The following is a 22,681-nucleotide window of genomic DNA, read 5'->3' as shown; positions in this document are numbered from 1 at the left end:
AGAGACAAGAGTAAAGGGACAAGTTAATTCTAAAAACCTTGGTGGGCTGGCAGCAGATCACTGGCTGGAGGTTTTTAAACAGTTTTAAATTCTTCTTGGCCCTTTATACATCTAGTTCAGTTTTTGGCTACCTTTCAATAGAGAATGAGGAATTCTTCACTTTCAGTCCAAACTGCTGTAAAGTTTTGCTATAAAAAGAATTAAAATTGCAGAAACCCATCCAAGAGGTGGTTGAGAGAGACAGAAGAGCAGAAAACAAAAGCTTTCTCCCCAGTACAAAAAAAAACAACCAACCACTACCACCACCACCAACAAAATTCAGCCCCAAACTGGCTGCTTTAGAGCTTGTTGCAGGAGGACCACAAATGGCACCTTTCTCTGGCTTCTCAGATACAGGCCATGGAAACCTCTTGTATTTTGCAGGTCTTGAGACCTGCAGAAGAGGAGCTGAAAGGTTAGGAGAAGCTCATAGGTAGCTATTTTTACCAAACCCTTTTTTCTTCAGCTTGGGTGGTTGAATCTTTACCTCCCAATGGAAGGAGAGGCAGGGAAGGAGTAAAACTATGGAGGGGAGAAATGGAGGTTCAGCTTCTCTGCATGGACAAGAATGTGACTTTATTTGTTTAATCTTAAACTGCCAAAACACTACAAAAGTCTCCAACCCATGCAATGTCATTTTGCAGTGCCTAAGCTAGAGGATTTTTCTAACTCTCTCTGTTACCACTCATCCTCCACCTCCTACCCCCACCCTCCAGTAAAAGAGGCAAAATTAGGATCAGAGCTTGTACAGTAGGCTTACAGTATTTGGAAGGAAAAGGTGGTATGTATAAGCACATTTTTCTCATTAAAAGATTTGACTGCATTTACTTACTTAAAAGAAAATGAGCTTTCAGAAATGGCTGGATCCCATTAACTGACATGATGGTTTTAATATGTAAAGCATTTCAGTACCATTTTTTGGGAGGAGTCCGTTTACTTACAATATTGGAGATAATTTGCCAATGTTTAATATGAGTCTGACCATGGTACCCATCTATACACAAAATGGCATCCTAGAGCCAAAACAACTACGTTGGACACTGTCAGACTTTCCGGAGGGAAAATTATTAACATGTCAGTTTGGAAAATATCATCTGACCCAGAAGATCAAGCACTGTGACATATACATACACAGGAGATGTGACAGTGTAAGAGCCAGCTTGTGATCATCTTACCTCCTTTGCTAGCAGGCTACTTCTCTGAGCAGGCATTGTGGTTTCAGAAGAATTCCCCATGGGACTTCTTACCAGGAGTAGCTCAGGTAGTTCATCTGCCTTCGGGTGATTTTGAAAAATGAGTCTTAAACTCCCAGTCAGCATGCCTTTATGGAAACTACAAGGATTCTGCAAAGAAACAAGCAGTCCATATGTACACATGTATTTGTCTGTGGTGCATTTCCATCAATAATATCATAGAATCATAGAATATCCTGAGTTGGAAGGGACCCTTAAGGATCATCAAGTCCAACTCTTGACACCGCACAGGTCTACCCAAAAGTTCAGACCATGTGACTAAGCACACAGTCCAATCTCTTCTTAAATTCAGTCAGGCTCGGTGCAGTGACCACTTCCCTGGGGAGCCTGTTCCAGTGTGCAACCACTCTCTCTGTGAAGAACCCCCTCCTGATGTCAAGCCTAAACTTCCCCTGCTTCAGCTTAACCCCATTCCCACGGGTCCTGTCGCTAGTGTTAATGGAGAAAAGGTCTCCTGCCTCTCGACACCCCCTTACGAGGAAGTTGTAGACTGCGATGAGGTCTCCCCTCAGCCTCCTCTTCTCCAGGCTGAACAGGCCCAGTGCCCTCAGCCGTTCCTCGTACGTCTTCCCCTCCAGGCCTTTCACCATCTTCGTAGCCCTCCTCTGGACACTCTCCAACAGTTTCATGTCCTTTTTATACTGTGGTGCCCAGAACTGCACACAGTACTTGAGGTGAGGCCTCACCAGCAGAGTAGAGCGGGACAATCACCTCCCTCGACCTTATCTTAAGCAGCCCTACAACATATATGGTTCCAGAATTGTTGAGCAGCTGCAGATATCTCATGATGTAGAAGCAAAACCCAGGATGATTTTCTGTGTCACCATTCAAAGTACACATACATGTATGAGTGCAATTTTCTTTAAAGTCCTTTTCTTTAGTTCTTTTCTCTCTTCACAAGCATGATTTCTTGATGCTACAAGTTCTTCCAGTTGCAGTAAACTACTTTAGGGAAATCCAAGGGGCATTGACAAAAGACTATGCAGGCACATCTACTACATACCTGTGACATGCTACCAAGTTAGAAGTCCATGCATCCACGGAGTCCAAATATTAAAGAAACTTCGCCATTACTGGGGTGACTCGTCAAGAGGCTTGAGCTCACTCGTTATTATCAGCCATTAAACTTGCTTACCTGTATTACACAGCTGTGCAGTGCTTGCGCTCTTCCCTCCATTTCATATTGGTATCACATCTACTCCCTAGTAAAGGGAAACGTTATCTCATGCAACACAGCCCAGATATTTAGGGCTCACACATTAGATGAAATGACATAAAAGTAAGATACAGGGATTTTTCCCTACGATGTCATTTTTTCAGTGATTATTGGCCATGGTGATTGTTGACCCACACAGACATGCATCACTGGGAGGAATCAGTCTCTGGAAGTTCCAACAGAAGCACTGTAGACTGAGATAACTGAAGAAAAGGCTTAAATCAGCAGCCTCTGGATAGGTACAGGAAAATTAGTTCCTATAAGAATAAACACTAACTAGTAGTTGCATATTTTTTTCACTGCTCTTTTACCCAGGGAGTAGTAAGAGATTTAAGACTACATGAAATGGATCTGATCCAAATTCATGAGATGCTCCATCCCAGGACAGATGCTACTTCTCCTTCAATCCCTAGATGTCCTTAGAGAAGGGCATCCCCACAGAAAAGACCGTAAGACTATAATTTTTGTCCCAGTCTGGTGAAAAACATCCTGTACAGAGGACTGATGTTGCTTGTACTCTTGTCAGGCTGCCTGGCATGACCCACGGAGCTGAGGTACAGCCCGGCTCTTGCTGTACTAAGGCAAAAAGCTGATTTACATTTATGTTTCAGGAATCTCCACATTTCAACAGTGTGACAGAGTGTCCCCTTGTTGGGAATCCTGCGTGGGTAGAAGATACAATCTGCTGTGCATTCAGTAATGTTCATGCCATGAGCACTATCATGTTCCTGGTGGTAAAACCAACTGCTGCCAACGAAAGGATTAAGAAATGAAAAAGGCATCCCTCAATAACCACCACACCAACAGATATGGGAAAAGGAAGGATTGGTATTAATCTGACATCCATTTCAGTATCTCTTGCTATTATCGGCTCACAAAATGGGAAAAGGGTACATACAAGGATGCTAATTGAGAGAAGACAGCACATTACGGGAAGTTCCAGGCAGTATGAAGCAGGCAGCACACAGACATCTTCCATCAGAAGCAAAGAACTAGCCACAGCAATCATTACAAGTGTTACAGCCTCCTATTTGATTGATCTGTTTCCTTTCTGGCTTTTATTTGCACACGTTCACTTTGATCTTATTGAGGGTTCAAGTCTCCTTACACCCCCGAAAAGCCAATACAGTTCTCTGTAGAGTAACACAGTTTGCAAGGCACCCTTAGGTATGAGCTCCCATAGCCACACAGCCAATGAACGAACCGTACACGTCAGGAACACATATCTGCTGACACAAGCACTTTGCAAAACAGAAAAGAAATGTTGGTTAAGGGGTAGAAGCAAGCCTCACAAGCAGATCAATCATCGTTTCAGAAAGCAAGAGCAACAGGTTTTATATACTGATGCCATTAACAGTTGATGAAGAAATTGCATTTTCAGTAAAGCGAACCAACAAGTTCTAATATATTTGTGAATGGCAATAATTATATCAGCATTTTTAAGAACAGGCTGTCAAAAAACATTTTGTTGGTGGTACAAATAGGAAGTCCTGTGGTATGGCATATACATAAAGAGCAGTGGCAATAAACAACCTAAAAATATACATCCACCAGGAATCAAGGAGGGATGGAAAGGCCAGAGTCAACAAGGGGCTTTGATTTAGTGCACCGAGAGGAAATGCATTCTGCCTTCCAGTTTAAAAAGCATGTACACAATCAAAGAGTCCACTACAGATCCATTCAATAGAGAATATCAGCAGTATAATTGCTACAGCTGTACACCGCAGGTCTCAAAGCCAAAGGAATTCTTTGCATAGCAGCACTGTGAGAATTGCATAAGTTCTCTCATGCTAGGAAATTTAGGCTCGGTCCAGAAACAACAAAACTCTGAGGGAAATGGCCTACCTGCTGGGCTGCTGTGGAGCTCGCTAAAATGCTGTTGAAGACATTTGGATAGAAAATTCTTATTTACAGGTACAAGTTCTTAAGTAGACAACTGGAGCAATAAACTGGTGCTCTGAGTGCTCTGGAGAGTTATATTACATTGATTGCCAGTTCTTTGCTATACATAACAGTTAACTCCTTTACAGTAACAGTCAAAGAGAATTGCATTGTTGATGGAGAACAAGCAAAGTTCATCCCTTCAGCAACGTTTTAAAGATATATAAGAAGTCTATCACTAAAACTATAAAGATAAAACATTTAGGGGAAATATATTCTGTCTTTGAGGAACAATATCCAGAGGTTTTGCAGCACTCGGGTGGCCTGCTATGTTGTATATGGAGCCAAGGCCTGACCCACTCTTCCCTGTGTGTTTCCTCCACACCGTGGTCCTCCCTAAAAGAGTTTGAGGGAAAGATGATGTCTCCATCAGCTTATAAATATTTCAGTGGGCAGCTGATTTCTCGTGTGCAAGAGGGTGCCCTTTAATGTGCCTGCCCTATTACTTGGTTTAAGGTTTTTACACTTTGAAAATTCCCTGCTGCATTTATTTCAGTGCCCCTAAGCATACACTCACAAGATCCCAGACTTGTTCAAAGCACAGGTAAGAAGACTCTGTATCGACGTTAAGACTTGAGATGGCATATAGAAGAATAATAAAAACTTATTTTAAAAAATGGCTTAGAAAACAATCAGCTTCTGTAGGCGACACCGGCATTATGTAATAAGTAGAGTTGATTCTACCTAGGCTATTTATGGTTCTTTTACTAGTGTATCTGTGTGCATGTGTATAGAGCCTCTTTTGCCCAAGAGCTTCCAAGATAACTACATTTTCCTGTCATATGGGGGAACCTGGAGCTCTTTCCTCCTACAGCAAGTGCAATGAAGCCAGTACTATGGTTCAGTAATCACAGTTCTGGGAACTAAAAAACTCACAGCAGTGCACTGCACTGGCCCTGTCATGGGTATGACTGAAAAGGATATTTAAATAGCTTCAGCAGCAAGTTTCTAAAATTGGTATATTCATCTAGCCACCTACAGACCTAAATCACCAGTTTTGATAATTTCAGGCATCAGAATCATGTCTATAATTAGATGGACACAGAAAATCTTGACAAAATGGACTTATTCTTTATTTCAAAAACCTTCTGTTCATTAAACTTACATACATCAGGGAATGTTGTAAGTATTTGATCCTTTCTCTGTTATTCAACAATGTGATATATGTCCAAAGCAACCAAAAAATAAATAAATAAAATTAAGTGAGCTAAAGAAACACCTTCACTGATTAATTAAGGGAAACTCTTTCATAGTTACATTCGTCAAACAAAAGTGCACCACCATTTTTCAGAACAAAACTGCTTAACATTACCATAAAGGTAACTGAAGGAAGTTTGATTGCAGTCAGCACTCTGAAATTAAGAACCATAATTTTACAGTTCTCTCACATAACCCTTTCCTCAGCTTTAGGCATTTAAAGCTGCTCAGCTACTTAGGCATTTAAAAGGTCAATTTGCAAGGCATTTCAGTTTGCCAGTTTCCACAGTTAGATAAACTTTTAAGCAATGTTCCCAATTCACTATAAATCATTTGTAATTTTTCTAGTTCTAAGGAAGCTAATGGAGTGCAATCTCTAAATTAGGTCAAACAAGAACATTTATAATACTCTTGATTTTTCACTTGAGCACACGGATTTTTGCCTCTGTCCAAATTGTATATTTTCTTCAAGATTCTCTGTCCTTATACAATTTCCAGTAATTACTTTGCAATAATGTTCAAGTGAATTTTGATGAATTGTAGATCCGTTTGAAGCCTTCATAAATTGTTATGGGGTTTCCTGCCACTCACACATAGAAAGTACCAGGAAGTTAAGACTGGGCAAATTATTCTGAGCATGCTTTTGCCAATCAGGCAGCCATGACAGCGTGGCTAAGGTTGGATTTATGGCTCTAATACTTGCTCAATCCAACACTGGCTTGCCCAAAAAGTTATTGATACTACCTTGGAGGGTATATTGCTCAGAACAAGCTGTCTTCTGCTTTCTCTCTCTGCAAAACTATAGTCATGCAGAGGAAAGAAGAATAAGGCCCTAAAAGGAAGCAAAAAGGTGTGGATTCTTATCATGATTGGAGTAAGACAATATATCACTATCAAATTAAGCACAACTAATTTTCCCTATATTGCCACACAAACAATTCACTAGGACAAAAGCCTATACCCTCTCTGAAATCCTTTTTACATTCACATATGAAATGTGCACATTAATGGATCCTGGGATGATTTCTGAAATTCCTTTGAACACACTGTGTTTCTCCAGGAGAAGAAGAAAAGTTGCAAGACAAGATTAGGCTGATGTTGAAGCACCTCTTTACTCCTTTTAACCTAGACATGTTGTTTAAAGGCGACATATATCATCTTTACCACACTACGCATCCAGCAACAGCTTTGAAAAGGGTGCAAAAATTCCAGGATGAGGGACACCGTCTTTTCAGCAAGAGTCTGGGTAGTATCTGTGTTTCTTTCACACTGTGGGGAGGAACAAGCCAGGCTCTGTACACATCATCGCAATGGCCCATAATGCTGAGTCAGGTGATAGCAAAAACACACTTCCAATGCCATTTGCCTGGGATTTCTGGCACCACTGTGATGATATCTTGATGCAGTATTTCCGTACTAGATGCAGCTTGTTGCCAGAGTGCACGTAAACTTCGTAACTGACTGCCACGAGTCAGTCAGGGAGCGGTACATTAGCAAGTGGCTCAGGCACTCTAGTCTAGGAGGAGAGTAAAAAAGGAGTGTGCCTGCAGCACTGGGAACAACAACGGTCCTTGTTCTCCTGCCTTGACTGAGAGTAAACAAGTCCATTGTTCTCTGACTTTGCCAAACCTCAAAGTATAGCGCTAGAAGGAAAAATAAGTTTCACAGAATTGAGCATATACAACCCTTATCTTCCCTTCATAAATTGTATGTTACGCTAGTTGAAACTACCGAAGTGTTTACTGTATGCTATATATATAATGGTGCATTTAAGCTTTTTAAAGGGATTCGGTCATTTCAGGAATGTCTCTGGTGCTGAAAAAGGTTAATGTATTACAAATCATATAATATTTTAATTCAGAAAAAATATGTCTGGGTATTTTGACCTAGTATCATAAGGGTTAGGAAACTGAACGAGGATGCCATGAAGCATGACTGACAAATCAGTCGAGCTAGTCTGCTTCAGATACATATTGTGCAAGGCATTATCGCTGCAATCAGTCACAAAAATGCATATTTAGTTTTTGTACATTAAATACTACACCTGTGAACCTATGTAAAAGATATACAAAATATAAATGTCATCAGGACTGTATATTTCAAACTTTTTAAAATAACACAAAGTATATATATATATATGTCGGCATATAGGTTGTAGTTTCAATGTCAACACTAGCACAGTTTTTCTCTTCTAAATACAGACCTGTATACTTCCTAGTCCAACACATGCACCTACAAACACATGATCATGCATACAGCTTTACGTTCTGCTGTTTGCAGAAGAGTCAGAATATACAGCACTATACATTGTTCCAACTCAAAACTGATTGGCAAATTAAGGAAGATGCCACTCCAAATAAACTCTTTGTGAGCTAGTACTAAAAAAAAAAAAAGAAAAAAAAAAGGAGAAAACCAGGGATATAGTTGTTCCATCTTAATAAAAACACTGAAGACCATGATGACGACCTAAGATTCGAAATGTTTTGTCCGGCATGTGATGGGGTCATTCTTGGACAAGATAGGATAGGGTAGAACTGGTCACTGTAACATGTCAAACACAGTTACAATGAGGTGCAGAGCTTTCGCAACACCACCCAACCCATCTCTGGGTTCAGACTACTGAAGTCTCTGAACGAAAGGAGACAGAGCAGTTGTATGACGTCCTTCTCATAGCAGGCGGTGCTGACGGTGATCTCGATGCCCATCTGGAAGGTAAACGTCGATTTGCTGGTCGGGCTGGTCGGGAGAAACCCTTCCCACTTGAACATTTAGCTGGCACAGATATCTGGAACACAAAGGCAGCTCCTTGCTTTAACACGTTAGGGAACAAAAGTCTTTTGTGGAATGCAATAGGAATGTAGGAAGACATTTAGGATGACCGCAGAGCAGGTGGTCTGAAGCTATTAAAGGAACGCAGCAATGAACAGAATGGAAAAGAACAGCTACTTCTATGTATAGGGCTTCTTGCATCAATGGCAGTTTAAAAAATGTGGAGACAAGTGTCAGATGCAAGGAAAGGGACAAAATGTTAATGCAAGACAGAACTGAACATTCCCTGTTTATTTATTTTCCTTTTTGGAAGATTTGTGAATGAACTCTGTATACTGTTCTACACAGAGAAGTCAGAATGCCATCTTACATTACTGGAGTGTGGTCTATGGACTTTCAAGCACTTTCTGATAAATCCTTTTTCAGCAGTCACATCTTGCTGAGAACTCTTTTTCCATTAGCACAGCATGAAGCTGTTTACTCTTGGTAAATAATTCAGAATGCTTATTTATTAATGCAGTGTCATGTCTGCACGCAGAGCCTTATATACACCAGAAAAACAACAGACTTTGATATTAACTACAGTGATGTAAATCTGAAATAATGAAAATAAACCAAATTCCTCCGTGCCTCATGCCACGTGTAGTTCCTTACACCTCTGTGACATGAATGCTGCTGGACTTAGAATGGTACCCCCTAATCAGGCAGTATCCCACACTTTATACAACGTAAACAGCCATATAAAGTGTGAGCAACGTAAAGTGAGTGGATAAAATGATCCAATTGGCTTACTAAAGTTATTCTTGGCTGATATCAACATAAATTCAGCCATTATCTGATCATTATTTCTTCCCTACATACTTATTGATGAAATTTCATTTTCCTATCAAACTCTCACTGGATAAAAAAGAAATCAGAGGTTTTCCTCTATGCTGTAGCAAAGGTGTTTCTGCTAAACAAGATGCTGCAAGAGGCTGACATAAAGACAAGCAGTAGAAAATCTATATGGTCAGATTCTCAGCTGTTTAAATTCACATGGCTCCACTGAAGTCTGTGAATCTGTGACAGTTTAAGGCATACCAGCTGACAGTCTAAACCCATTTAAGTTTCTCAGCTCTGAACACATTTGCCTTCTCTTTTCTGAGATGCTAAGGGGCATGTCTATTTGTGTTCTTTGGCCAAGGAGCTCTTCAGAAAAACTGATTTTTCTTTCTTTGTGGCCTTTCATAAAACCTGTAACTTATAGTATATTTGAAAAAAAAAAACACAAAACAACACAAACACATCTGTTTCTTTTCTCATTAAGAAAGAATGTTGGCAAAGGCAATACTTCTAAACTTTTGCAAATACATTTCTGCCAAATATAAATTAATTAGTTATGCCATACTCTTCTGTTCCTGTGAGCCTATTCTTGAATATATAGGACAAGCCTGGAACTGAGACATGAGTAAGAGGAGGTCACTTTAATACTGGAAGCTTTAAGGAAGCTACAGCACCCATTTTCAAAGGCAGTTCCAAGAAAATCCTGAAACAAGCAGCACCCAGGACTGAAGAATCATGTCTCCTCTAGGATTTTGACATGACAGTGTGCTTAAGACTTTTGGAAAGTCTTATGAAATATCTAGCCAGCTAAAGGAAGAGGGGAGTGAGTTAAAATCTGATTGCAATTTTCATTAGTTCAGTCCTTGAATAACTGTACTGCAGTTAAAATCTAGTTTTACGCAGCAGCAGCAGAGAGGAGAATCTGGCACACATCTTCACTGGTCATGCTTACTTACATGCTTCTGCCTAAAACTTTATTATCTTCAATGAAAATCCTCCTCATTCATCCAGATCCTGGCCTAAATAATCTATTTTTATGTAATTATTTACACTGTCAGGTTAGCTTGCCTCACATTAGAATCTGAAGCTCGGTACGAAACTGAACTATTTTGCTCTTGCCATTCTTATGAACCTTACCTCTGGTAACTTCTGTCTCTCCTTTCCTTGCTTGAGTTGCTGCCCAATATGCCTGGCTGAATTCCTCGGAAATTCTTGCTTTCCTTGCTCAATCTGAAGCATTTCTAAATACTGACTCAACATCTCACAACCCCCATCGGTAGATTCAGTGTTTGCCCGTGTCCACTTATCTTTGCAGTGTTTTTCATTACATGGAGAAGTCACTGTGGATTTTTCATAGTTTTTCAAAAGCTTTTCAACAACACCATAGTTTGACCTTGAGTCAGCTGAACGCGGGCGACCGGATAAATTACTTGGTCTCCAGTCATGCTCATGAAGCATGTGTCTATAACTGCTAGTACTTGGAAGTCCATTTACTTGCTTTTGTTGCCCTGCTGATCTGACAGCTTTGCTGGGGTTGCTGGTTTCTTTTTCCTTTTGTGCAGACAATTCAGGATTTGAAACACAAGATGTATCTACAGTTTCTGTCCTGCTAATAGCAGAGTCACAAGGTGGGCTGCAGGGTTTGTGATCTTCTGATGCTGTTCGAATCACCATGTTTTCTTGCAAAACATTGCTACGTTTATCTGTGTGGAATACAGTCCGGTTAAACTCATCAATCTTTGCTGCTAAAGTTTCGTTTCTTGGGGTCTTTCCCAAAGTATACCTACAGTCTCCCAAAAGATCACTGTGCAGGGTAGCAGGGGCATAAAAGTCATTACTGTAAAAAAGACTGCTATGAGACTTGGGATTTTGTTTCTGGTGCATCTTGTTGCTTTGGGCCATGTTTCCATCTGAGCAACTTTTCTGGGATGACAGTGGGGAGGACTCACTTTTACTGTCTTTGCCAGCATCATATGCCCACGTGTTGTGGCAGAAACTTGTTGGTACATTGCACTCATTTTTGGTTACAGGTATTGCAGCAGTTACCACCACAGGACCTTTCACAGTCTGCCCTTCATTTGTCACTGCGGTTTCATTTTGATTTATAGGCAATGGATTCATCAGTTTCCTTCCACTCCTACAGTCCTGAACTTTGCAAGTGCTTTTGATGCCCGGATCTCTCATGGGTGCTTCAGAAAGCTGTACTACTGCAGAAAGTGAATTTGCTAGGTGTCGAGAAGTGCTCCGTGGAGGAACTGGTGGAGCTTCTTTCTTTTGCCAAGGTCTGAAGTCTGCTCCTCCGTCACCAATAAGACCACCATAGGACATGTCCTTCAAACCCTTGCTGGAGCTCATCAGATTCTTCCTATTATTATGCTCCTCTGTTTCAAAAGCAGCTGAAGTCTGTGATTCACTGCTGGCCACATGGTTCATCTCAGGCAGAATAACTGTGTTTTGGGTTTCTTCAAATTCCCCCAGGAAAGGAAGTGACTTCATTCTGGACATAAAAGAAGAGGTATTTTAGGGATGAGCAATAAGGGTTTTCCCCCAGGGGACCTCAGCATGGATCCATTCTTTCTGAGAGCAGGTGTTTTAATGCTGGCTACTTAAAAGGATTTGGGAGTGGTTTTGCTGCAGCTGATACATACAACATATTTGAAAAATACATGAAGAATTTGAAGAAAGCTCAACCCAGGGAATTTTGTGTTCCTTTCTCTTGACACTAAAATTATTTTTCAGAGTTTTTAGTGGTAGATAGTCAGATGACTAGTTGTTTCCTTAACTGTCCTATAGCAAGGATAGTGGCAATAAAAACTTAGTGACAGGCAGCACATTGACTGTATGGTTGCATAGGGGAGTGTAAGGAGTCCCTCTCATCTTTGGGTGCATGTGAGCTTGCCATGTGCAGGTTTCCTAGGGAGCTCAGCAGTCATAGATTAGTCATAGATTAGACATAGCCCATCTCCATCTCTTTCATGATGTGTCACACCATGTCAGATCATGGGTACAGTCTTACCTTCTGAGCATTTATGCACTACTCAAGAGAAAGTCTGGTGTTTAGCTTGCTAAAAGAGACCATGAGCATTGAATTTTTAACAGATGATGGAATATTCATTTACTGTACTTTTCAGGGTGTGGTTTACTATCTTTCCATTCATACAAATGTATGATCGTTCTTCCTTCTCTTGCTTTCTTCGCAGTCTTGGATTATAATTCCCTGACATATCTCCAATATTTAAGGCTAAATCTGGGTTTAAGAAACCTCCCAACCATACCCATACAACATTGTACAGAATCGCATGGAAACAGCACCAGGGCAAAGAGAAATATCTGTTCACTTTCCCAAACCTCTATAAATCCATTAGAAAAACACGTACAATGTCATCTCATACAAGTACTTATCTCGTTTTGTAGGATCTACAGATAAACTAAATTCTTCTAGTAAAACATGGCCTTTTATTATATTTCAGCAAATTTAATTTGAAAGTTTTATGCACTGAGAGACTGAGAGGATAGAAACTGCTCAACTGCTAATAAATTCAAGAGCAAACCTCCCTTCAAAGTGAACAGGAACACAACTTCATTATTAATTTTCTTCCTCTAAGATAAAGAGTCCAAGTATGTTTTTACCTTCTGTGGTTAGACTTCTTTCGAATTTCCTCTTGATAGCTGCATAATTCTTCACTAACTCTGGCAAGTTCTTTAAGAGCCTTTGTAAATATAAGAATAGTCTTTTAATATAAGCCTTTAAATGGTATCTCCGGAATTATTTTGAAACTTGTGGTGATTTGAATTTAAGACTCACAGCAAAGGGAATTAGCAAAGCGAAAGATATTAAAATGCCCCCCAGTTAGGAACTGATGTAAAGTGCATGCTGTTAGCACATTTAAACAGTGGTAAGACACACAACAATGGCAAACTGAGGAGGAAGTAGAGGAAATAAAATGTCTGCAAAAATAAAATACGGAAGATCAGTTCTTCAGGTTAACCCTGGCAGGCCAAAGCTCTCAGTATTTTCCTCACCTTTATAATTGAAACATGGTAGACTTTACTTACTACATTGAGATCACCAATATAATTCTTGGCATTTTTCTTGGAAGTTCTGATGCTGATACTGTCTTCAGGTTCCTCATGGTTCTCAAAGGCCAAATTGTCCATTAGCAGAATATTGTTTTTGCTCTTGGCTCTGGCTTCTTTACCTTCAGGTCCTGTTTTACTGAGCAAACTCCCTTTTTCCATCCTGTCATTTACCACATTGTGTTGATAGTTCAGCTCCACTGTGTCACTCTCTTCTGAAGTAGGGGAATGCATGGACAGCTGCGGCATCTTGCTCTGAATGGCCTTATTATCATGGACGTTCATGTTGTTCTCCCTTCTAAGTTTTACCTCCTGGTAAAGCTGAAAAAAGCAATACAACTTTCTATTAAATCACAGAGCTCTTCTCTATGACTCAGTGATAAGTCCAGAATGGCATATTTGGCAAATGCTGTCACCCCTTTATTTTCTTTCACACTGTCTGCTAAGACCCAGTAGCTTTATTAGTAAATGAAAAGGTGTTAGTTCCTGTTACCCAGCACATCAAAACCAGGGAACTTTGACAAATTATAAAGTAGAAAAAATAGCAACATCATAAAAACCTCTTCTGCTTACAGTATCACTTCTTGTGCCAAGTATCCCATGGCTCTTTATAAACATTCATTCTTAACTTGCTTTTATGAAGAAAGCACAAAGCAAGCACCTCTGGACAGCCATCTGCCTGCTCTTTCACAGTGTATAAGGCCAACCCAATGGCTTTTGGAAAGATGGTGAAAAAGAATGACAACGTGAAGAACATGTGGACATTTCATGGGTAGTGCTGTGGATCTGAAGTATTCTCATGTTCAGAGACTTGACACTTGACCTCATCCCAAACTCTCAAATTCACTCACAAAGCCCAGCTGCTCATGAAACCTGAGGACTAAACTTTGTAATTTCCTAGAAATGAGGAAATGAGGGCTACATATGGGTTCAGCACAGCAACAAGAAGGAAGGATACTACCTCGTAACTTAGCAATATCATCTCCTAAATCACGTAGGTCTTCCTGGAGGAATCCATGAACCAAGTTAGTATTTACTGGGGTAGAGAAAACTACCAAATGAAATTACAAGTTGATAAGGTAGCACAAGTTTTGTTGAGGAAAACCCTCTACAGATGATGGCATTTAAAAGGCATCTGCCCTCTTCTCCACCCTTGTGGCTTTTAGTGAAGAAACATCAGGCAACTGAAATCAAGGGTAGCTAGTTACAGACATAGCTTAAGAAGGGACCTTAGGATACCAATAAACTTGGGGTATCATCTCTAGTTTTGTCTGGTCCTGCAATACTCAGCTATTTGCCTCATCCATTCCCTTCAGCTCCATTCCATTCTCTATCTTTTTTTCTCTGTCATACTTTTATAATCCATATGCTAATAAAAAACATTGAACAAACATGGCCTTCACTGACATTGTCAGAACTACTAATAATCAGAATACCTTTTCACAACACATTACTGTCATTTGAAAACCGCTCATAAACCTAACAAGCTTATTTTCAATATACACAACTAACTTTTGAAGCCCCCTCACTTTGGTGGTAAAATTAGGTAAGACAGCAAAGAAATGTCTTAACACAAAGGACAAAATGCAGCAGAGACTGTCACACCAAAGTCTGTAAAAACTATAGGTAATATATGGGAGATCTGACATTATGGAGTTATGTTGTATGCTGAGGGCAGTATATGGCTGCAATTCGTTTTCCTTCTCGTACTTCCTTGTAAGCAGTCTCTGCCATACATTCCTGTGCTGCTCAGCCACAGGGAGGTGTTGGCAGAGAGCAAGCAAAACTACTCCATGCGTATATTAGCATGAAAAATGTGGAAAGCTCAGTGATGAAAAAGCTTGTCTCTGTATGTTGCTAAAGCAGATTCCATTTATGCATTTCAGTGTGTCAGAGGGTTCTGTTGAAGTGACAATTTGGAGATAAAAGAGTAACAAAAAATTACCTAAACTATTTCTGGAAGGAGATGCCTTACAAATGGCACAGAGCGAGTATTTGTTAGTATGTGTAAACACAAGTGGTGTCAGGGCTTTCATACTATTTATTGTAGCTGTTTTCTCTACTAAATGCTGTCCATAAATGGAGCAGGTTCTAGCCAGAAAAGTTCTGCATCATACAGCGTTTGATGTATGGCTTACTTTTTTAACATTACCATTTATTCTAACAGACTTGTGCCATGTAACTCCCTTCCCCCCCCCCCCTTTTTTTTTTTTGCCAGAGAATTACAATACCTAGATTTTTTTGTTACTAAATATGCATTTTCCTAAACCCCATACGTGCAGATCTGTTCAGCGTGTCTGAACATGTATAAAATGAGCACTGTGGCTCACGGCCAGAAGAACTGGCAGCGGTATATATAGCCAACAATACAGCAAACTTGACAGTTACATTTAACCTCCTACATCGTATTTGTGAATATTAAATGAACAATGGCAAATGCTGATTAACACCAGGCTCTGTATCCTACCATCAGCTATAACAAAATCCCAGTGACAGATAGGAGATAGGATATAACTCAGAGAAAAATAAATCAAAGTGACCTCTAGTCACTGAAAAGACTTAAGAAAAAATGTCACTGTTCAGAGTTTTGTTTAGAAGTACCTCTTCAATTTTCTTCTGCATGACCTTCCATTGACATTCCCATTCTTTCCTTTCATTGTCAAATCTCTCCAGCAGCTCCATCTTCTCCTTATTCCAGTTCCTCTCTGTATTCTCCAGTTGTTTACGCAGGTCCATGGTTACAGTCTGTGTAACAGCAACAAGATAGCTCTGCTTTTTTCTTTCTTCCCTGAATGTTTCCTGCAAGTTTATCAGAATAAGTCTTATTTGTCTTTGAATCTAGCTTCCAGAAAAAAAAAAAAAAAAAAAAAGAGCGAAAATACCACAACCAAATAATTAATGGAAATGAGCTTGCAGGAGAGAGCAGTACAAGATTGCATGATATATATATGCAGTATGACTGGAAGATGAAAAACAGCATTACAGGACACTAACCTAGGGGTAGACGGGCCCAGTCTGAGAAGAGGAGGGATGCACAGCCAGCATCACAGGATTCACCAGTGTCTGCCACAACAGGCTGTGTACCATGGCCAATTCACATCTTTGATGTTACTACTCACTATAAACATGCTTTCAAAGAAATTTGAGTTTATGTGATACTGAATGGCACTTCAGGACCTTGGGATCCTGTGAGGTCTGTCCTTGAGGGTGAAAGCTATATTTACATTTGTTCAAAAGACAACTGCAGGTGTGAAGGTATCATGTTTGCTGTCACACTCCTTTCACACACGCATTTAGCATGGAAAAGACTATGACATTCTTTTAGCAGTTAAGGCTGTAAACAAGACATGAGAAGAAAGTTCTCATGGCTATATGAATGCTTTAGAAAGAAAAAGTCAAGAGAAAAGCAAGTAGCAGGTAACAAACACACATGGCATAAAGCATTAATCTATAAAGATTTCACGTATTTTGGATTCACAAATCTACATCTATAAATGTTAGTTTTAGGACTAGCACAAAGAAAACTGGAAATTGTTCTCTGAGAGCACTAACTCAAATTTATTTCAAAACCTTGCTCAGAATATTTCACTCATTTGTGCTTCAGTTTCTCAATCCTCTTCAGAACTCTTTGGTTTCCTTGTATGTGTGAATGAAAAAATATTAATAGAACTACCAAACACATATTTTAAAGGAAATATTTTGGATCTTCTCATTTGACATTGGACCAAAACAGTTACAGATTTTCTGGGCCTGATATTCCTTGTGCTTTGTTAGGCTTACAGTAGAAACTCCACTACTGTCAGCACACTTACTATGCCAGCTAGGCCAAAGTAAGAAGTAATGCTCATTCATTCGGTTACAATGAATTCTGTGGTGTAATGGCTGGTACATGCACGTTGATGCTTCAGTTGTTAACTTTGGCTCTCAAGGCATGCTGTTGTGTTATTTAGGTGGACCTGGAATTTTTTGTGACTTCTAATCACAAAATGCCTGTGCATTGCCTTGGTCTCCCGCCAGAAACGAAGTGTACAGGCAGGCAAATGGCTTATCAGAGAGTTAACTAGAGGTAAGCCCCAGTTTATGTTACTGGAATTTGTTCATTTCCCTGACTGACAGTCAGTGACTCTCAGCTCACAGGAACAGCCCATTTTACCACCCACATTTTCTTTGATGTAGTGAAAATTCACCCTCGAGCTTCACACAGTTCTTCTTCATCCCGTATTTTATTGGGCAAGTCTTGTTGATTCAGCTGTGGCTACTATATAATCAGTGCTTACCAGTGTCTGCATTATTTCAACTGACTGGTAAGCTGATGCCAAACTTGGAGTCAGCTTCTTTCATTAGCAAGTGAGCAGAGAGCTCCACTGAGCCCCATGTGTTTGTGTCACAGGAAGGCCTCCTACAGCATCTTCCACCAGACCAGGCCATCTTGGGCCCAAACCTAACCCCGGGGTTATAGAACCATTAATCCTCAAACAGGTTGGGACTGAGGACTGAGAGAGTAAGCTAGCTATTGTCCAAACATCTCTGCTAGCCTGTTTCATAGCAGTGTAACCATGCCAGCACATAACCTGGTACCGGAGCTTACTCTTTCAGTCTTTGGCCCACCCCTGCCTAGGAGCTCTGAAATGGCAATCTGTCCCTCAACTATTTATGAACAGCTTTCAGGCCCTTCTTCTTCCACCTGCCTAAAAATGTGTGGGACAGTTTTACAAACACATAAAACTTCCTGAAATTAAGAGCTGCTCAAAGACAACACAGCATTCTCATCATGAAAGAGGTCAAGCACTGGCTTGGTTGTGGCTCCTTAGGGAAAGTGGCCAGGCTATAGAGACTGCAGCTCTCCAGGCCAAAGCTTTGTGCCAAACTTCACTAAGTGTTGACCAAAAACAACTTACAAAAAAAAATCTTACAATAACAAAGCAACAAAAAAATAATCTTAAAACAACTTACAAAAAAAACTTAAGATCTGTTGCAATCTAAGCACTTATTGCTAAATAACTTTACAAGTGTTTCAATACTTCCTCACTTCATTACTTCAAAGGTCATAATTTTTAGTAGATTTTATTCATTTATTTATTTGCTACATTTATGACTTTATTTCTCAAGACACCTCAGAGAAATAAACAAAAGTCACCTCTCTACTTACTCTGCTCCGCTGGAGTCCGTTAAATATGTGTCAGGAAGAAACAGAAATGTGCAAGCACTGTAAAGTCATGAACTAGAGGCAGAAAGAATCTGTCTATAACTTGCAGAAGTGGTGATTTTGTCAGTGTACTGTAAGTAGCAATGGCCATGCTTCAATTGGCAGCATATTAGTAGTAAGAAACACAAGACTATACATAATATATATATATATATATATAAGAAAATATATGTACCACTTTCAAGCATGCATATATCATCAAAAAAGCCCCTGGTGGTTTCTTTGTGCTGGGAACTACTTTTGTTATGTTTGCATTCATCTTAACAATTTACAAGCTGTTTCATATGAGACTGTAATTATAAAAAGAACCTGAGATGATCAAAATGCAATCAAGTCTTGGAAGAGGTGAAGAGGCTAGTAACAAAAGTTACAGATAGTTACTTGTAGCTCTAAGATCCACAAAAACCTTGTATTGCTTATGTTTCTCTGATATCCTCTTGACATAAACTCTGAGAAGAAAACTGCTATTGTACTGCGATTGTAATTTCCTCTGAGAGTTTTAACTCCTGTTTCTGTGGCTCTATTCCTGTTTTTTTTTTTTTTTTTTTTTTTTTTTTTTCTTGGTCTTTATTGTGTTTTTGTTTGTTTGTTTGTTTGTTTTACTCCCTACTAGCAATAGAAACCCATGTGTATTTCAGGTAGTATACCCTCTCTCTGTATAGTGTACCCAGATGTCCCGAGGGATATTGCATATGGCTTAAGCAACATAAAGGGATGAAAAATTACAGTTTTTCATCTGCTGTGTGGATTAGAGCAGTATCTGTGCTGTTGCAGTATTGGCACATTCTGCATGTCCTAGACAAGGTCAGAAGCTCATTGCAGCAATCAGCACCAAACAAATAATCAATTTTGTCTGCATCATCTGTGTTTTCTCTTAACTTTTCCTTTAGCCCTCCCTCCTTTCAAACAAACAAAAAAAAAAGTTTTAAGTTATTATTTGGCATTACTGTTACTATCTGTGTCTATATATGTGTCTTTTTAATCTACCATTTAAAGATGCACAACAGTTTGAAATCAAATTTTACTAACTTCTTAAAATAATCTGCAGTGACATCAGCTGAGGAGACGTTATTTTTATTAATTAGACTGGATGTGCATGACCATTTAGATATACAAAACTTCCACTGATTTTACACACACAAAAAAAAAAAAAAAAAAAAAAAAGATATTTCCTACAAGGTACTATATTTTGATATTTTGGATGACTAAAGAAACTATAAAGTAATTTGTTTGTTCAATTATAAAAGCGAGTCAGGTGCCATGATACTGTGCACTTTATACTTGGAAAGAAACAACATTTGAAAGAGAGAAAGAGAGAGAGGGAGAAAGGGGTAAGGGGAGGGGGAAGGAAGGAGGAGAGAGAAAATAAGAAAACAGGGAAAGTGAGAAAAAGAGAAAGAAGGAAACAGAAACTCCAGTGCTCATATGATACCTGTCATCCCTGTTCTGTTGAAATATCTGTGTTTGCACTAAAGAAACCGACTAAACTAATGCCGAGTCTTTATCTAAGAACAAAAAACACGTGCACCATACATAAAACACCATATAACACATAAATAGTAACATCAGGGAGACGTTTAAATAACTGTTTGTTACATTAGCAATTTGCATTTTTTAAAATTATATTAACTGTTCAAAGCCGTTCAAACCTACTGATTTCAAATAAACCATAACCATACCTTTCATGGAATAAGAAATCCTTCAGAAGTTTTTCAGTCCATTTCTAAACAGCAGTGAAAGCAATGAAGCACGTAGCTAGCTGAGATCCAGTTCTGCAGATCTTGATCTTGAAAAGAAACGAGAAAGCTAAGCAAAGCACAACCTTTCACTTGGGGCAGCATTTGCAACTCTCTTTGAATAACTCCACAACTTTTGCAAACTGAAAAACAGTTCCGCTCAGCATCATCTCAGCAGCTGGCTTCCACGTGACGTCAGCGCACGGAGGATGGCTTTAAAGCCATCTCTTCCAACCCCCAGCTCTGTAACTTTATATCTCTTCATATTTTGTGTAAACAACTCCAAGTCCAGGACATTTTTAGGTTTTATAGTGCAGTCCAGTCTTTAAAGCTTGCCAAAGCAGCCAGTGCTAACATTACAGCTATGACAATAGGCAATTTTAGGTTTCTTTTATTAGCGTCCATGTTGTGAAGGAAGATTCTTCTGTCTCCCAGACCCAGTTTCCAGGGTTATATTTTTTAGTGCAATCATTTTGAGCTTTGCAACTTGACCCTCATAAAATGCTTTGTAAAGGGAGTTTGTTTAAAGAAGCAGTTTAGTTGGCTAATAGCTATCTTAAAGAGCTAAAAGCAAGACTCCTCCCTAAAATCTTTTTCTGCGTTCATATACTATCACTTACAAAGTGCAGAATTACTGGGCATTGTGTAATCCTACTGTCCCGCATTCTGGGAATGGTGACAATGGTTTCTTTGGGATATGCCCAAATATTCCTGCTACTTTATAAGCTTTCTGGATCAGATTCCCTGGTCTGTTAGGATACTTTTTGTTTCAGCAAAGTGCTTGAAAGCCAACGGAATCTCCTTTGCACAGGGAAATTCATCCCTGGCATAAGGCTAGCAAGGAAGGTCCAAAAGCACCTCAGTCTGGACGTAAAGCACTGGGAGTGCCCACAGCAATCGTCAGCACAGGAAGGGACATGGGAAGGGGAAGGGGAGTGTGACAGAAATGACCTAGCAAGTGAGAGTTTTCAGGAGACCCTGAAGCCACTCTGAGCACGAGGAGCTCTGGCTGCCTCCTTGCATCTCTGCTAACCACCACACCTCGTGCAGGTAGCGAGGCTGTGCCACACGATGTGTGTGTCACACTGCTCTCCTGCAGCACAGCCAGGGAGACCCCAGGCAGGGCTGTGCACACGTACTGCTGACACACCAGGTACTCGTGTCTGTGGGCAGTGATTGGGAACAGCCACAGCCAGAAAACTCATATTTCAGGGACCATTTGTTCCCATGTGGGCCCTGAGAGGTGCCACCACGTACCTGACTAAGGGAGCATAAAACTCTGGGCAAATTGACCCATCAGATGTTTGTCTTCAAATGCACCAAGCAGGGGTGATGTATATTTTTGTGGGCAGGGCAGCTGATGACAGGAGGATCTGGGAGACAGAGGACATGATATGATTCTCACCTCCTTGCTTAGTCAGCACCCTCCTCCTCAGGACAGTAAGATGCACGTGTGATAAAATCTACACACAACATACAGATTTTAGCTCTGGGTGCATTTTAGAGTAAATACCAAAGCAGGTTTCAGTGAAAACACATTTTGTCTCCTTATATGGTCTAGCTGTAAGTCTCAGCAAACACATTACTTGGGTGCTTATTCTGTCCCCATGTAACATAAATAATGGGACTTGGGCCATTTGTGAAAATTTTACAGACAATCTAAAACCAAAGATCCCCAAGTATGAGACTGAATGTTCCTGAAGAAAATCCTCAGCCTCCAACTGCTGAGGAATTGCAGTTCTCCCGTTCATAAAGCAAAAGTGTGACTTGTTTGGGGAGGTTACTTCCAAGCAGGCCAGCTGCCATGGCTGGCAGCAACGCCGAATGCCTGGGGGCAGAACGGAGCACGCAGCTGGAGGCTGGGTGCCACAGTGCTGCTCCTCCCTGCAGCCAGCACAGCTGCACCCCTGCAAATGGAGACAATATGAAGCAATATTTTTTTCCTTTTTTTTTTTTTTTCTTTTCTTTCTTACACGTTTCCCATCAGTATTGGCTATTATCCTTGTGTATTTAATATTGCTAACTCAACGTCCCTTATCTTGCTATGACAAGTCCTAGAAACACAGCACAGCAAAAGCAAAGGAAACAATGGACTAAATCACAGCCTCGAGTTTTCACTCAGGCAAAATCCTGCATTTTTGACAGTGAGAGGAATTAGAAATGTGTGAGACCGAGAGGCTCATGTAGAGCTGGACCCCGCTCAGTTGAGTGGGGCTCTCCAGGTGACAACACTGCAGCTTCACATCCAACCTTTGCTGAGATGGGGGGATCTGCATGAAGGTGTAGGTGCTTGGCTTTCACTAAGGAGAGGGAGGACTTCATTCATGAGGACCATGAAGGAGCTCTGCTCCCTCATATCCTGGGCTCCCTGAAGTTAAACCTCCATGGAAGCCAGGCATTACTGCTGTCCTGGATGGCCACAAAC

General features: G+C 40.2%; 1 protein-coding gene across 1 annotated transcript; it reads right to left on the bottom strand.

The window, feature by feature from the left end:
• Positions 1 to 5,498: 5,498 nt before the first annotated feature.
• Positions 5,499 to 21,488, bottom strand: KIAA0408 (KIAA0408 ortholog). The gene is made up of 6 exons (XM_027454576.3): positions 20,200 to 21,488; positions 15,916 to 16,113; positions 13,294 to 13,635; positions 12,868 to 12,947; positions 10,375 to 11,734; positions 5,499 to 8,431 (listed from the first exon to the last, which is right to left on the bottom strand). The coding sequence occupies exons 2-6, from the start codon at positions 16,048 to 16,050 to the stop codon at positions 8,258 to 8,260; spliced, it is 2,091 nt and encodes a 696-aa protein (XP_027310377.3). The 5' UTR covers positions 16,051 to 16,113; positions 20,200 to 21,488; the 3' UTR covers positions 5,499 to 8,257.
• Positions 21,489 to 22,681: the final 1,193 nt, after the last annotated feature.

The sequence above is a fragment of the Anas platyrhynchos genome, chromosome 3 (genome assembly GCF_047663525.1).
Source record: "Anas platyrhynchos isolate ZD024472 breed Pekin duck chromosome 3, IASCAAS_PekinDuck_T2T, whole genome shotgun sequence".
Classification (NCBI taxonomy): domain Eukaryota; kingdom Metazoa; phylum Chordata; class Aves; order Anseriformes; family Anatidae; genus Anas; species Anas platyrhynchos.
The sequence above is the reverse complement of the archived record's forward strand: the minus strand, read 5'-3'. Positions and strand labels throughout refer to the sequence as shown.

Excerpts from the sequence above, each read along its gene's own strand:
- KIAA0408 (XM_027454576.3), bottom strand. The coding sequence starts at position 16,050 with ATGGACCTGCGTAAACAACTGGAGAATACAGAGAGGAACTGGAATAAG. Across the intron at positions 13,636-15,915 it reads TGCAGAAGAAAATTGAAGAG|CTTTACCAGGAGGTAAAACT; the intron begins GTACTTCTAAAC and ends TGCTTTTTTCAG. Across the intron at positions 11,735-12,867 it reads AAGAAGTCTAACCACAGAAG|AATGAAGTCACTTCCTTTCC; the intron begins GTAAAAACATAC and ends TTTTATGTCCAG.